The sequence below is a fragment of the Seriola lalandi genome, unplaced genomic scaffold (genome assembly GCF_002814215.2).
Source record: "Seriola lalandi dorsalis isolate HSWRI2012SDOR001 ecotype SW California unplaced genomic scaffold, Sedor1 jcf7180002054579, whole genome shotgun sequence".
NCBI classification, from domain to species: Eukaryota; Metazoa; Chordata; class Actinopteri; order Carangiformes; family Carangidae; genus Seriola; species Seriola lalandi.
This window is the reverse complement of record NW_019525132.1, coordinates 940,748-957,668: the sequence shown is the minus strand read 5'-3', so window position 1 is coordinate 957,668 and position 16,921 is coordinate 940,748. Positions and strand designations below refer to the sequence as shown.

Genomic DNA, 16,921 nt, shown 5'->3' with positions numbered 1-16,921 from the left:
TAGCATTTCAAAATTGTTAGATATCTTAAATGTATATCTACTGTAAATTTCCTAAATCCACACAGCTGCTGAATCTGCTTTTGCATATCTGCAGTTTGGATTTATTTTTATACTAATACTGATCTAAACTGACATAAACCCACTCACCCAGAAGATACTAAATTCAAACTTAAAGCAAAAGACAATGGTCCATCAACACTGATGTTCTGAACTCGGCCTTCATTTTGATGTCAGCTACACACCTGCCCACAGACATATACACGCCTGACAAAGTCCTCAAAATTCACAATGACACACACACAGACTCACAAGGGGAAAACAATACCAGCCCCTCTGTCGCAGCTGATGATAATTTCTCTCATAATCATTATGAACTTGTATTTCTAATGACCTGTTTTGCCTTTAGAAAATGCTGAGGAGTGGAGATCCTCTGAGCCAACTGTCACAGTGCGGGGGAGGCGTGTTACTTCCTCAGAGGGAGTAGGAGTTGGATATAGTTTTAACCCTTTTTTCTCAACAGGTCACTAAAAGCTAACAAACGTATTTTCACAGACTTCCTCCAGGCAAACATCACTGGACAGTCTAAAGAATGCTCATTTGCACTTGCTGCAGCCCCATCAAGAATTATTTGATCGTCCCACCATAGCTCCACCTATTTCCAGACGTTTGACAGGCAGAATCCTATCTGATTTCCCTCATTCAGCTGCTTTTTATTCCATTCTCCACTTAATCCAGTTCATTATGGCTCCCGGTTGTCATAGCATTTGTCTTTGCACTGGTACCACTGACACCACCAGCTCCTCCCAGCTCTACACAGCTTATTAGATTCATGAACACAATATCTCCGTAACGCCTCAAGGGAATTACTTCAGATTTGGTACAAACATTCACTTGGACTCAAGGATGAACTGATTTGAATTTGGTGGCCAAAGGTCACTTGCTTTTAGGATACGTCTTTGGCCATAACTCACAAATTCCCAATTGTGACACAGTTAAACACAAATGTGTTTAATAAAGTGACAACATTTTATATCCAAATGGTCAAAGGGCAACTTCATTGAGACATCATAATGTTCTGCAAAAACTTGTCTGGCCATTGTTCAACACTGTAACAGAGGGAGATTGTGAACATTTTTTCCCACAACTCGGCTGGTTGCCGGAGGCATAAAACGGCGAATTATCAAATGTTAGCATGCTAACAAGCCAAAACCATTAGCATGTGTATGGACTCTTTAGTCTTGTTGTGATTGTTGCCTATTGAATCATGAATATTTAATGATACGGTAGAATACTTAAGATGGGAAGCTGAGTTTTCAATGGCTGTAAAGTGAAGTGCACGACAGTCAGACACATTTGAACAAACCATGTCTCACTCACAAATAATTATCAATGAAATGCTCGAGGGGCATCACTGTCTGAAGTGAGATCAGCCATCTGTGACACCCCCCCCCCCATTCATAAAAGTCATTGCAAGTGTCCCCAACCACACAGCCGGTATCCTAGTAACCACTTCTGACTTGTAACCAGACCTCCAGCAGAGAACGAGATCTGTTAATGACTGCTTTGAGGATCAGGTTCTGCCCGGTTGTAAACACACGCTGTACATTGTACATTGTTTATGTGAAGACGAAGCATCGCTGCCTTGTTACATGCATTTTGTTGCAATGTTTGGTCTCTTTCGACTCCACAGGTGTTTGACTGGACAACAGAAACGTTATGGGACTACTGGGTCTATCCCTCAGTGAGCAGCAGTACGGTGTAACGGTGAGAAAGGACACAGACATCACTGATGAAGAAGGCTGGACAGAAGGAAACGCAGTGGATACTCTCAGCCTGCAAATGTTGTTCATCACCACATGATCGATGTGGTTGGCCGTTGAATGTGCAATGGATGACCTCCCTGTCAAGCACCTTTGTCCGTTTAACCAAAAAACCCTGGATTTGTACCTCAAACTGTTGCTGCTGCTGAAGAATGTGATGCACAATCAAAGTTTAATGCAGCATTGTCCTGTAAGGACAGCAGTTGGTGGGTTTCCTATCTTCACGTCCCAGGCAGGATCACCTTTCTTTTTTAAGCTCCCCCTTCCACTGGGACGCATGCAGCACCGTCAGGTGAGCTGAGCATTATACTTGACAATCATTGAACAAATTTGGCTGCAGATGCTGTACGTCTAAATGCTGGAACCATGCTTCACTAACAAATACTTGGACAACAGGGAAGTAACAACAGTTTAAAAGCAACAATAGCAATTATTTAGTCAGATGTGGCATTTATGTGATACATTGCTATTACATTAAATAAGCCCATATTGTGTATTTTGCAATTTCCCCTCATCCGTAGAGTGTAGTGTAGCTGGGGTCGGCACCTGATGAGATGTGCCCTGGATTAATTAAATTCAAGCCCTCACGTGCATGGGCAACACCTGTTGCTTATCAATTAGCTTTTACAGCTTTAGCTACAAAAGGCCAAAGCTGAGATCTGTGTCCTGACCCAGTTGAACACAATCCCCAAGCAGTGGAGAAAGCATGAGGTGATATTACAGGCTGGATCTGTGATGTCCTGTGGCCAGACAAATACAGTTTGTTTGTTTGTTTTTTTAAAAGCTGCTTGTGGTGTGTTGTGGCTTATCTTCCAATGTGGCTTAATTTGCATTTGTGCTGTGGCTCCTGCATTGTGTTGACTCTTCCGGGCCACTGTTAAAAACAGAGCTAAAAGGAGAATTTATTAGGAGGACTCGAACCCCACCCATGTGCTGATGTTGCTCCATGTCTGATGGGTGATTAAGTGCGAAACTGTTTGCGGACACATTTAGCATATCAGCCTTATAAGGTGATGATACGTCAGTGTTTTTTATTTCGCTTTCACAGCAACAATTAATGCAGGATTAAAAGTTTTTAGTCATTCAGACAGGAGGTAATGGTGCATTCATTGGGGACTATTTTCAGACACATTTAGCGCTCACAGTATATGTGGGATTTGACTCAAAATAAACTACAATGACCATGCTTGTTATAATGAAGGAACATGTCACAGTGCAACAGTGTGTCTCTGGGACGTATTTATAAATAGTGCTTGGACAATGGAGTTCTATGGAACAAGAAATTAGGAGACTGCCCTCTTGTTGAAAAACAAATAACAACCTCATAGGTAATCTGTGCAAGCAGCCAATATGACCCGTAGTTGCTTTAACTTTTCATCTGGACAGGACAAATTAGCTTTCTCAGACTTTGACTATACTTGTTAATGAGATCAATACATTGTTGATTTTGATCTTCATAGGATATCCAAAGACTTATCCATTTAAACGAATCAAGATCTGTTTTTGCTTTGTCTCCGTGTCTGATAGAGATGCTCTGTCCTGCTCTGAGGGGGAAATGAACATCTGGGCTAACCTTCTCCTTCAGCTGAACCCTTTGACTCTTGACGCCGGCCAGCGTCTCCGCTTGGTCGGCACCATGGCTGACTACCTCCACCTGCCACTCGGCTCTGTAACCCTGTTTTCAAGAGGAAAATCCTTCATACAACAGCAAAAGAAATTCAGGGTTTGTGGGCAAGGTGGGCTCTCTGAGAAACCAGATGTGTCGGGAGAAGTTGCTGAGCTTCTGTGGCATGCCGGCTGTCAAGGAGAGGAGCAACAGTCTGATTTCGCCAAGGCACTGGAGCACAATGTGAAGGCAGGAGGGTTGGCAAGGTTGCTGGAAGCTCCTGTTTTGGAATGGAGGGTGCTCTGTCCGCATGGAGGGGTCCGACATGAAGTTAAGCGAGATTTGCGAAGGCCAAAACTTACACCAACTGCTACTGTGATTGTTCCTCCTCCAACACGGGTCCATCGGACTGTGAAACTTGGCCATTTGCGTACGAATTCTCTTCCTTTACAACCAGAACCAAGTTTGTCAGTGATTTTACTGCATAACAACCACAAGGGAACAAAACTGAAGCCAACACACACACAGGATTCAACAGAAAGTGTTGTAAACTCTTCAAGGAAATAATTTTTCCTGCAGCCCTCTGGCACTTCCCCAGTCTCACCCCAGAAGTTTTTCAAGTTCACCTCTGAAGGACACGCTTTTAAAACGATGACGTACCACTATGACGAAAATCCAGAGATGCCTACTGTTACTTTCAAATCAAATGACATGCAAGAAATACAGGTACCCTCAACTTCTCTTCTCGCTTTCAAGCAGACATCTTTTTACCCATAGAGCAAGAATGTTAATACTGTCCTGGAACGACAAGTATCTACTCACAAAATTAATTCGACAACTTTTCACACGTCGGTCCGTGTGGCAAAAGCAAACTGAGCTCTCTGCCTCAAAAGTCACATCAGATGCATCGTTAAGTATTTCTGGACATTTAACAACAGTCGGACGTTGTGCTGGGGAACCTTCATCTGACACCGCTCTCTCAACGCTGTCACCATCATCCACAACGCACAGTATTTACCCCACACCGCCGCTGACCCTGGCCTCTCGCGGTGTCACTTCCACGCTGACACATGTGGCCGTAGACAGGGACTCGCACGCCACTCGTCTGACCCGCCGACCTCACATGAAGGAAACCTCCCTCTGGACTGAATCTCCCAGAGCCGACCACACTGACTCAGAAAGTCAGCCCGCTGTGAGCTCACAGGGTAAATCTGCTGCCGTTGACTATATGGGATTGTTCTGGGTGCTTAGTCATTCAAGTCATATGTTGGAATGACTTGACCTCGTTTGAAAGGGAGCCCACAGCTGAATGGAGCTCAATGGAGGCATGAATGGAGGAACATATGGCCTAATGTAGTGATGGAAATATGAGATGCACGGATGACATGGAAAACAAATGACTATTGTATGTCCTGTTGAAGGTCACAAAGAAATATAGAAAATAGATTAATGAGTCCAATTAATGTAAATATACAAAAGTAATGATTTAACACTGCATTAACTGATTTTTTTTGTTTGTTTAGGGGGGTTTTTTTGCCTCGTGTGCAGTCACGTTATCACTTTTTAGATTGCTATAGCAAAAGTGTCAGCTAATAGTTGCTTATTTATATATAGATATAGAGCAACATTAGCCTTCACCTTGAGTATCATTTGTGGCCACCTGGTGAATCTGAGTCCAATGTTCACTCTTCTTTTATCTCCATTTCGCGTTCCACAACTCCTGAGGGAAATATGTGGCTCTTTGGCTCCTAATCCACCAATTTGTCTCTAACTTTGTGCACTGCCACATTCATGTCGTTGAAGTTATAAGTTATATCTTTATATATTTTGAAGCTAATACAATCAGCTACCCAGTTTGTTTTTTATCTGGGTTCAGTTGTTAATGAATCCCTCCAAATACATGAGAAAGCAAGTAAATCTGCAACTACAAGGCTAGCAGTGAAGTAACCATCTTAGAAATGTACGAGTACTCCTAAGTGGGAATAACTGCAGGTTTTTCTGTTCCTCCTATTTTGCATGATTGTATACCTTACCTCACGGTGCTGGGCTTTTCTGAGCTGTTTTGCTGGAAAAACAGCTGTGGCCCAAAATCATGCAATGAGAGCGGTGAGGTGAGAGTGAATCCAAAACAACGAGCTGAAAGACAACAAAACACTGAGGGAAACTGAATAGTCGGGTGGTAATTCTCTGTGTTCCTCGTTGTGATGGCCAACTTTGATGTTGCAAACAAATTTGAGATTAGCATCTTTAAGCAGTTGGTTGAAAACAAAGACTCATTGTTAGGAGATTGTTGTTGTCAGTGGAACCAGCCAGCTGCTTTATAGCTGCTTCTCAGTCAAAAGATGGACAGATAGATGATTGAATGGACATCCCATAACAATCCTGGTCATGAATATTTGTAATTTTATTTTATTATTTATTGCATTTGTGGTACTCATTGAATATTTTTCCATTGTACTGAATTTTTTTATTTTTTTATTATTAATATTTTTTATTAGGCCACATCATCTTTAATCAAGAGCCAACAAAAGATCACAACAGTGCCACACTGACACTCCACACCATCTGTTTCTCATCCACCACCTCCAACAGAGACTTATGATGATGTCCTGCTGCTCAGCTCCAGATTAAATCCAATACACTCACCGCCATTATCAAACAAAATACTGAACACTCAGCTATTCCCAGATGTGTCACCAACCTCATCTTTAACGATCGAACGGTTATCAAAAACTCGGCGAACTGAGACAATTCAACATCTGTCTCCAGCTCCATCTGGGAAGAATCAGGATGTGATGTCTCAGCCACATGTAAAAACTCAGGGCGCATCATCGGCCACACTGACGAGTCAGCTGACACAGTCTGGACAAACTGAATTGAAGTCTTCGCTGTCAACATCCTTGTTGGAGCCCTCGGGGACGATGTTCACGCCAGCTTTACCTTCTGACCTTTGCCTTTTTAGTGGACAACTTGAGACAACACAGACATTGATTTCAGGCCTTTTACTGACATCACTATTACCTGAGCAAATGAGCATTTCTTCAACTAATGTCCCCCCCAAAAATTCAGTTCCATTTAGTATGTTAAAAGGCCCGTCCTTGGAGGAACAACCGTCTGTCAAATCAGCTGATGAGAGAGTGCCACTCATGCCGTCAATGAAACAAACTCTCCTACATTCACTGCAGCTTGAGGCGTCTCAGAAAACTGGAATGACAAGTTTCTGTTTAAATCTGACATTCCAGACAACAAAAAAACCAAGGCAGTGTGACTTATCCAGTTCTGCTTTCAATATCCAAGAGCACTGGACGCTCTGACGGCCACTTTGATCCAACTGCTCCCTCTGCTGCTCAGGAGCCGTACACTACATCTCCCATTCATGTAATGCAGAGTCTACAGCCTTCGTTCCCATTATGTGGCCAATCCCTGGCAAAGGATCACGGGTATGTCGGCGCGTGCACCCCAACAATTAAACGTAACCCCCCCGAGAACACAATGGAGCACGTTCTGGCCTTTTTGACGACGTATTCACATGATGAGAAGCACCAGGCGGCTTTTCCTTCACAGCTGTCGATGTTCATCTCCATGACAACACACACATCATTAAAGGCTGTAGGACTTTCCTCAGGAAAAGGACGAAGCTCAGTCCAGCCGTCAGGTTCTTCAGCTACAGTCTCATGTAAGCACTAATTGTCGTTGCCATTGAGCAATTAAAAAAAAAATAAATAAAAGATCACACACCCTTTTATAGTTAATAAATTGGTACCACAAAAAGTTGTTTTATGATCAAACCAGATTTCTTCAACCAAAACAAGCAACATTTTCTAATAATAGCCAGAAATTACTTAAGCAAAGAACTTTGAAAACCTGTTTATATCCCACTTCTCGCCTTACAGGAATCTTGTGCACTTGGCTTGGCTTCTTTTTTTTTTTTTGGTGCATTACCACTTACAACTGTCAGTCAGCGGAGCAGTGTGAAACCTGCAACACTTGACTTCCTGTCTGCACAAAATGAAGGCTGCAACCACATGTCAGAAAACATGTTCAGTTTGCTGTCATGAAAGATAAACCAGTAAAGGTTCATATCTGAGAAGCTGGACACAGCAAATGTTGCATTTTTGCAATCACTAAAACTATTGATCAATTATCAGAATAGTTAGATTACTCTTGAGTGTTTTTTGTCACATTGAATTTATTTAATTTCTACATCTACAATTCTATCTGCTACGCATGTCAAATGTTATGCAAGAAAATGTTTTTTTGTTTTGGTTGATTTTCAGTATTTCTGTGCAGTTAAAATTTAAACATGATTTTATTTTATATTGCAGACTCCTTGAATTTCCCACCCAAAGTGCTTCAGTCTATTCCAGTGTTGACAGCCACCGTTGGCTTCTCCTTCCACTACTCACTACCACCTAAAACCTTTATGGATCCAGAGGATGGCGAGGCAGACGCTCTTTCCCTGGAGATCAGGTTTATTGACGGGCCTCCCCTCAGCATGGGTACCTGGTTCGCCCTGGACGGTCTGGCACTTCGTGGCGTTCCTTTGGAGGTGGACCTGCAGTTTGCTCCTCAGCACCTCCTCCTGGTCGCCCGGGACAGACGGGGACTGAGCGCCTCGCTGACGCTGACTCTTGATCTTCGTCGCAGCTCCGTTGAACCCTGTCACGTTTTCAACCTGACTGCTCAACGCAGCCTCCACTCCATCCTCCGTCAGCGCCACACAGTGGACCTCCTACTGATAAAATTGTCTACCTTCTTCAACAGCTCTAGCAGCCATCACCTGTCTGTTGTTTCCATGACGCCTGGGTCCACTGTGGTGTCCTGGTATGACCGCAGCTTGTGTGAGACGGGCCAAAGTTGGGCAACACAATGCCACATTGATCAAATACAGAGCATGTGGTTGGCAATGAGGTCTGCAAATAGATCAGTCAACCCTGAATTCAGAGAAGCAATGCTTCCAGAGTTCCCCGTAACTGATGTTGGACCTGTGAGCTACAGACCAGACTGTTTCCCTACCACTCCCACATCTGGCAGTTCTAACCCTGCTACCCACTCTGCCATGAATCCAGATTCAGGCTCCAATACTTCCCTCAGCCCCACCGCAAACACGTGTCTCTGCATCTACAAATATCACTCCCGCCTCACAACAGATGAACTCACATCAGTGGATGGCCGGCATGTTCGCAGCTCTCCTCGTCGTCTGCCTCCTCATCCTGATCGTCCTCATCGCTGCTGCAGTTCTGTATTTCCGCAAAGGTCGCGGGAGGTCAAGAACAGTCGCAATTTGGCCTGTAAACCGCCTGCTCTCACTTCAAGGCAGAGATCTGAGCGCCATAAGACCAAGGCGGCCTCCGCTATTCCAACCCGAGTTACCCCCACCACCGCTGAGACTGTGGATTAACCTCTCGCAAGATGACAAGAGGCCACTTCCATTAGACTACGAGCAAGGATGAAAAAACCCTTGACAATTCATTGCAGGCTCGTCCTCCACATTGATTCTCATGTATATAGTAAAAAGAAAAAAAATCGTGAAAACAGCCCCTGTATCGTTTTTAACAACAGACTCTCACAATTCAAGTAACAGAGTTAACATGATTCAGAGTCATGACTACTAAATGGTCAAACATTTGGGACTTTGCCAATTTTAAAAACGTATTATTTTGACTTTAAATCAATCATGTTTTGTTTTTTTGTTTTTTAAAAAGGAGAATCAACAATACTATTTTACCACTTGCATCTATCCAAATAAATAACTAAATAAGTTCCACAGTCAGTATAATTTGTCCAAAAGCCAACAGCAAAAGTTCTCTATTGACAGCGTTTATTGTGTTACACAATATGTGAACGGTATATCTACAAAAACATGGGTAAAAAAAACTTAGAAATTGATTGTTAAGAGTTCACTGTCTATTTTAATTTTATGTCCTTGTTTGGGGGGGGGGGGGGGGGTATAAGGTGGCAACCAAGTCTGAAAAATACTGTGGTCCACAATCTCATCCTTGGAAAGGGGTGAAGTCGGATGTATCCATGGAGACATCATCTGGAGGCCTTGCCATTTTCATGAACATCCATCCTGTAAACAAGGAAAAATGACAAGTTTGATACATAAATAGTGAAGTTTCAGATGTAATCCTGTTTGAAATGTCAAAACAAAGACTGATACGTTCTTGATAAAAGGCGAAATTCTTTTACCAGCTTGTATGTAATTCTCACTGTATCTGTTACATGCACAGGGTTAAAAAATACAAAGCAATTTGGAACCGATTCAGTGTAAGAAGAAACAACAACCATAAAGTGACGGATGATTGATATTTCACAGTAACACACCCATTCTCATCTTTCAGGTGCTGGTACAACTCAAACTTGTTGTTGACGGAGCTCACTCTTCCAACAAACTCTTGGTGCTTCCTGGAATTGGCCGTGGTGATGCGATTGGTCCACATGCTGAGGAGCGAGACAGGACCTGCAGGGACGAGGACACATAAAAAACATACCAAACATACCTAAAGTATCTTGTAGATTAGATTAATCTAATCTACAGAGTGTGCTGAGCGTTGGTACCTTTTGCTCTCTCTGGAGGCTGAACCTCGTCTGTGGACAGGCGAGGTTTCTTGTTGAGTGGCTCTGGAGAGTCTGGAGAATCCTTGATCACTTCCGCCTCCTGATCTTCTTTATCCAACAAACCCTTTAGCCTTTAGGTTAAAAACAAGAAGACAGTGTAACGTAAAAGAATGGAGAGCTGAGTGGCCCATCCCATCCAAAAGCCCCAGAAAATTTTCGTTTTGCCACAAAATTTCAGCAACTGCGATGATTATTTTGATCTACGAATAAACTTTAGACATCCAAGCACTACTAACCTCTCCGAGTCCTGCCAGCTTTTGTCGTCCGTGTCCTTGCTGCCATTTTTCTCCGTCCTGTCTTCTCTCTCCTCCCTCTTCCTTCCTCTTTTCTTTCTGTCCTCTTCCTCGGGAGGTTTGCTGCGGCAGGCGATGATGCAGTCCAGAACCCGCTGGTGTCTGTCGGTGGCTCCGGCGTGAGTTTTCACTAACGTTTCCAGCTCGTTCCACATTATACGATACTGTTCATCTCTGGGAATAACAACAACGCAAAAACATCCATGACCCTGCTGACTTTTACTTTCATAAACTGTGATGCTGATGCTCATGTTGGCTGTCAAGTTTTTTTTTTTTTTTTTTTAAATAAATACCTCTTGGGGCCTTTTCCTCTGGAGCCCACAGTGGAGATCGGAAGTGGGTCGTTCTTCCTCTCCATGTCTACCAGGTTGTAAACAGTCTTCTGGCAGGTCAGAACATCCTCCTCAGTTAGAGTCTCCTTCACTATCAGGTTAGCTAGAGGAACCACCTAGTGGAGAAAAACGGCAATACACAAAGACAAAGGACTGAGCTGAAGGGCTAATTCTAACAAAAAACCCAGCAGGGTTTCTCTGCTTCTTCTCTGCTTAGATGAGAAGACAGCAAGACGAATATTTATGAACATGGTGGAAACTGCTGTAAGGCTGCGATCCAGAAGAACTATCTGCATGCTGCTTACTGCCTGCATGTTAAAGATGGTGGTCTGGGAGATGATCATTGGCCAGTATCGAGTGTGACGCTCCAGCTGTGCCTTAGCCCTCTCGGCTGGCAGCTTTCCCGCGGGATTGTGGGAAGACTCTGAAACCGGAGTCAGTCGGTTCTCCCTCATGAATTCACCAAAGTCCTGAGGAAGACCAAAAAAAAAAAATCAGTTTTTATCAGAAAGATGCTGTTGAATATTTCAGCACAGCTGAAGCGAACTGAACTCACTGTGATTCGATAGTCTGTCACTCGGCCTCCGCAGCCCTCGCTGATGGAGGGCGGGTCCTCCAGGGTGGAGCGGTTGCTGTTGAGCACGTGTAGGAAGATCTCGCCGCCGTGGCTACTGAGCATGTGGCTGATGACCTTTGACCCCGATTTCCTGGGCTGCTCCAGCAGCACTGATCGACCTGTGGTCAGTAAATAAGAGAAGTAATCCCCCAGACAGAGGAAATGTTGATTTTTGACTTGAAATTTGGTGAATGTCATTCAGTATCTCAGGAATATCAAATGAAACACTGCTCCAATAAACAACCAATAAACAGTCTAGATCAATTCAAATTAACAAACACAGATTAAGGTGGGTTCATCCATCTTACCGTTAAGGAGAAAATTAGTCAAACATGAAGACGGACGACTGTTTACGTCGGTCGGGGAGATGCGATAAGCTCCAGTGCAGTAATGCAGTTCTGAGGTGGAAAATAAGAACAAGTACAATAAAACTGAATCAGGCATTTTTCATCGCAGTTCTGTCAATCCTGCAACTGATAACCTTTCCTGCACAATAACACTACTCATATCTACTTCATAGCTGTGTTGGGAATATATATATTTTTTTTTTAAATTACAAACCATCTAACATCACTAATGTAATGTATTGTTTATTTGCAGAAATTTTAACCAATTCAAAATAAAAAACGGAATATTTGTCACAATATTTAAAATCCATACATGCATAAATATTGACATTTCAAATTAAAAATGTGTCACCTACCCTGGCATAAGGCTAATAAAAACATTACTAAAATAATATACTGTACATATTAAACATTTTCAAAATTTAAATAATTGATAAATAAGAACCCACCTACGCTGTTGGTTCGTGGCGTGCACCATTTCAGTGTAACTGTCTCTTTAAGTCCGTTTTCTCGAGTGCTGGTGCCAGCCATATGCAAATCTCCTGCACAGCGGAAAGGTGACAAGTGAATTGTTAAATTCTGATCATAAACGATTGACTTTAGAACATACTGCATAAATAAAATCACCAAGGATCAGGTCATAAAGAAGCTGTAGACTTGTTTCCCAATATGATTGTTAAATAATGTCAACACTGAAACAATAATAGTTTACTTTATTCATCGAGCAACGTTTTTGCCTCAGATACTTTTGAATTTAAATAACTTATAAAAAGGGGTCTCTGCCTCTGGATCCCAATCAAAAATGTCAATAAACTAACCTGCTCAAACTTTTATTTCATGTTTCAACACAGGTACCCACCACTTTTAAAGAACTCCAGGTGAGCGTCTCTGTGATGCAGGAGCTCGACGTCATAATTGGCTGATGTGTTGGCGTGCTGCTCTTCCTGCCCATCCCCAGAGACAATAACAAACACAGGTCAGCGTGAATGTGCAAACTGATACTCACATGCACACACGCACACGCATATACACACACATATACACATAAACACACGTTAACACTGCTGATTTCATGTTCCAGAGGGTAAATGATAATGGGCAAAGTAAAAGGAAAATGTTCGCTTGCTGGATGACTCAAGTATGTTTTCTTCTATCGACATCAGAGACTTGTGTTTAATGTAAATGTAATTTAATTCACACAATACATAAAGTAGCTTGTATTGAGTAGAGCGTTACACTTGTTTGACAATTTTAAACAACATTTTTATATATTTTGCCAAGGAGCCTGACAACCTCTAATCTAGGGAAAAACTTTAATCACAAGCTTTGAATTTGAATTTTGCTACACTTGGAAAAATTGCAGTTTCAGGACAGCTAAAGGTGGAATCATGTTTAAACATTTAGAGGATGGTCAAGTTTTAAAAAAAACAAAAAAAACAACTAGTTATCAAGACAGCACAATGGACCACACAAAGACACTAAAGGGGAAGTGAGTGGGAACTGATGAGGGAAACAAAGACCTGGGGAAAGTTTGGACAACTTTTAAGGTGAAAACACCTGACAGACACTGACAGTATTTAATAAGTCAGAAGAGGCAACGCTGGTCACAGATGTCTCGACTTAAAGGCGGCTGAATGCAACGTTCATATTCTGCGTTTTTATGGTCAGTATTCGGGAGAAACACAACCTCAAAACAACCAAAAATGGTTGATTTTCACAGAACAATTTGAATTCCTTTATAAGAAATTGTGAGTCAATTATGTTATTACATCATTTAATTTAAACTAAAAGTTGATTTCAGGTGTGCAGGATTTATGCTTTTCCAGCAAACACCAAATTCTGCATTCCCTGATTGTCCACATGAGACCAGAGTTGCCCGTCCTTCACTGGAGGCTCACCAGCAAATCTGTAGATCAACTGTCACATCAAAATAAACTAATGACACTGTAAGCCTGTTTGCAACAGTAGAGCTCAAAATGTATACTACATACTACATAGTGTAAACTCTGCCCCTTCCTCACTTGCATGTGTGTGTGATAAGAGTACTAACCTGTTCGCAAACATTTAATGTGGGCTAGCAAAACAGAAAATACAGCATGAAACCAGCAGCAGGTTCACAGTCATATCAACATGCAGATGAGATAAACAAAAAGATAAGACTGTAAAGTTTCATGGGTCATTAGAGGTGAGGAAGGGCTTACACATAAAGATTAAGCAAGCACAAAGAAAAATGTGAAGGCTGTGAGAGAAAAGGGAAAATAACAAAAACAAAGCCATCATCAAGTAAAAGAAGTGGTGCACTGCATTCTGGACATGACAACATTTTTATACTAGCAAAAGAAAAGAAATATTTGAAAGTTTATGTGAGTTTTAATTTTGACGAGGCATGTGCAAGGCCAGACTAAAGGGCAGGAAGCTCCTTACCTTCATGGGGATGTTTGTTATGGTGGTGGAGGCCAAGTCAAAGTGCTGCTGGACCAGAATATTGAGTTTGGTGGCGAGGTGCCTCCCAGCACGAACACTGTGCACCTCGCTGGTGAGCAGAGGAGAGATCTGAGGCAGCAAGAGAGGGATACAGTGAGGAATAACAGCTGGGACATGGTGCTATGGTTTGCTGTTAAAAACCAGGAATAAGTGTCATGTTTTTTGGGGTTTTTTTTTATTGTTTACTTTCTGGCTGATTTTGATTCCTAGAAAACTGAGCCCCGAACATCTCGTTAGCACCCACCTCTTTCTTAGGTCGGTCAGACACCAGTGTGTCTTCACCCTGTGGGTAGATGTGAATCAAAACCAGGTCACACTGCTGAATGGCCATCAGCCTGAAAGACACAACAATGGGTTAGCACAAATATATGTGCCATTTATCACATATGTATTTTATTTTAGTATGAGAGTATTATCAACACCATATTTCAGCCCATTTCTCCCTATTCCAAACTCATGCAAAGCAAAATCATGTCAATCAACAAGACAGTGAGACATTTCTTTGGACATTGTCTGACACTGACCTGTCTGAACCTGCTGCCAGCTTGTTTTGTTCTAAAATGGTCTCCTGGATGCAGTCTTCCAACATGCGCACATGAGTATCGCTGTATGATAAAACGCAAAAAAAGAGCAGAGTCTTCAATGATATAATGCATTATAAGAACTTGTTTTATAAATATCAGGTAAATAATATCCTTTAGAAAAAGGCTGTATATGTACACAAATACAAAAGGGTGACAATACAATAGTCCTTTGACAGATACTATATTTGTGAACATTGTAGTTGTTGTTGACTATCTGAGAGATTAAGTGTTTCATTCTCTATACATATAAATGAAGTGAAGGAAATGTTAGATGTTGACCTTTTAGCATTGGTGAGGCAGATAATACGACCCCTGTTGGCAACTCTCTCGGCTGTGTCCATCAGAATGGTGCGCCTCTCGTGCTGCAACTCTGTGATCTTACATAACGACTCAACTGCAGCAACCAGTCCGTGCAGGATGCTGCAACACTCGGGGTCCTCCCTTGGGTTAGGTGGCCCAACAGCTGCCAGAGCTGACATGAGCTGTCGCAGGAAGCGAAACCATATAACCATGTTGCATGTCTAATTCTGAAGAACACTTCTACAGAAATGTGGTCACTGATGTCTGCTGGGAATGTTGCACTTCTCCAAAATGTGACAAGCTGGAGCTGCCAAAGACACTGCAAAAACAATTATAGTGCACTGGCTTATAGGATTACCTCATGAGTGCTCTGCTCATCCTGTTTCCAAGTATTCAGTGTGTGAAACTCTGAATCACTCACAATGTAATTAACCTGTAGAATAAAGAGGTGGTAGAAAAGGTTAACGGAAATGGCGTTAATGACATTTAAGGCAAAGTTTTAAGAAAAATAATAATAATCTCACCAGTTTGTCCACTGGATAAACATCATAGAGAATCCGACAGTACTCCATGGAGCATTCAACAGCACAGGTCCACAGGGACTTGGACACAGGGGCCAAAGGAATCACCCCTTGAGCTCGACTCTTTGTCAGCACATCACACTCTACCTGTTGACGACTTGACTCGGCCATGTAGGGACAGTGGTCTACCACAAAGACCGTCTTGTGGGACACTGAGAACATCTTCATTTTACAAATCTGCAGTATGTGCTGATCTGAAAGGATAGCAAAAAAAAAAAAAAAAAAAATTTAAAGCTTTGTGTACATTTGTCTTACAGTAATTCTGAAGTTGTCATTTTTAAACTTAATTTAAGGCTGCAATTTCTATGCCTAATGTAAACTAAAATGTTCCCCTTAATAACAATTAATAATTAGGGATAAATTTGTAAATTTATGTCTGATAATTTATGCAACTCATACTCATTTAGACACATAACCAGCAACATATGTTGTAAGTATTCCCACCAACATTTTACACAGCAATACACTGTTTAAAGATATAGAGGCAGCCACTAGTTAAAACCCAGAAGAATTTACATAAATAAGTTAAATTTATACATAATTTAAATAAATTCATATAAACAGCTAACATAACCAAGAGCTAGAACATGGTCAGTGTGAATTAAACACTAAGCATATGTAGAAACTGGTTGCCTTTGTCAGTGTGCACTAATATACATAAACATTTCTACATACTCCCTGTTGGTCAGTCAATGTTAACTCACCTGGGAAAAACCTTGAACGCTTCGCGGTCAGGAAATGATCTGAACCGACTGGAAACTGTGTCTGCTCTCTTTAGATCAAGTTTTAACTAAGAAACTAAAACTCTGGCTTCCAAACGAGGGACCTGAACAGTCTCAAGACATGTTATTCACCAGGAACTCCAAATGCTACAGTAGCATGTCAGTGCGGCGCTTTAGCCTGTTAGCTAACACAAGGCGGAATCATTTGTTTGCTGATTCACGTTTACTATCGTCGACACGGACGTTTACCCATCATGGCATTAGTGTAACACAAAGATTGGTCTTTTCCATTTAACCCACTTCCAAATAATAATTACCTAACTATGTTTACGCACTCGAAATAACTAACACAAACAATGCACTTGTGAGTCGTTGCAGGTTTGTTATTGGCGGAAATATGTCCAGTGGTGTTCCGTCACCGATTTCCTTCCCCTAGTTGCTGGGCCGTACTGTTAGACGGTTCCTAACCTGCATCAATATGTACGTTATACCCAGGTGAATTTAGTTTGAAGTTGGATGTTCGACAGACATTCACTCCGTATTCAGTGGGTTTTTTTCATTAAGTTTCACGTGGTGTTTGCAGTAGGAGGACAGCTAGCTCCCCCCCGAGCTGTC

General features: G+C 42.0%; 1 protein-coding gene and 3 pseudogenes across 1 annotated transcript; 3 read left to right on the top strand and 1 right to left on the bottom strand.

Annotated features, from left to right (window-relative positions):
• Positions 1-1,716: 1,716 nt before the first annotated feature.
• Positions 1,717-4,256, top strand: LOC147818461 (uncharacterized; annotated as a pseudogene).
• Positions 4,257-6,153: 1,897 nt separating this feature from the next.
• LOC147818460 (uncharacterized) lies at positions 6,154-7,113 on the top strand (annotated as a pseudogene).
• Positions 7,114-7,729: 616 nt separating this feature from the next.
• On the top strand, positions 7,730-9,060 carry LOC147818459 (uncharacterized; annotated as a pseudogene).
• Positions 9,061-9,230: 170 nt separating this feature from the next.
• Positions 9,231-16,721, bottom strand: ints13 (integrator complex subunit 13). The gene is made up of 17 exons (XM_023418011.2): positions 16,289-16,721; positions 15,528-15,778; positions 15,362-15,436; positions 14,983-15,185; positions 14,644-14,724; positions 14,364-14,454; positions 14,060-14,188; positions 12,495-12,579; positions 12,085-12,177; positions 11,597-11,686; positions 11,229-11,407; positions 10,978-11,142; positions 10,634-10,788; positions 10,284-10,514; positions 9,988-10,118; positions 9,754-9,889; positions 9,231-9,499 (listed from the first exon to the last, which is right to left on the bottom strand). Exons 2-17 carry the CDS (start codon positions 15,750-15,752, stop codon positions 9,463-9,465), a joined length of 2,106 nt encoding a protein of 701 aa, XP_023273779.1. The 5' UTR covers positions 15,753-15,778; positions 16,289-16,721; the 3' UTR covers positions 9,231-9,462.
• Positions 16,722-16,921: the final 200 nt, after the last annotated feature.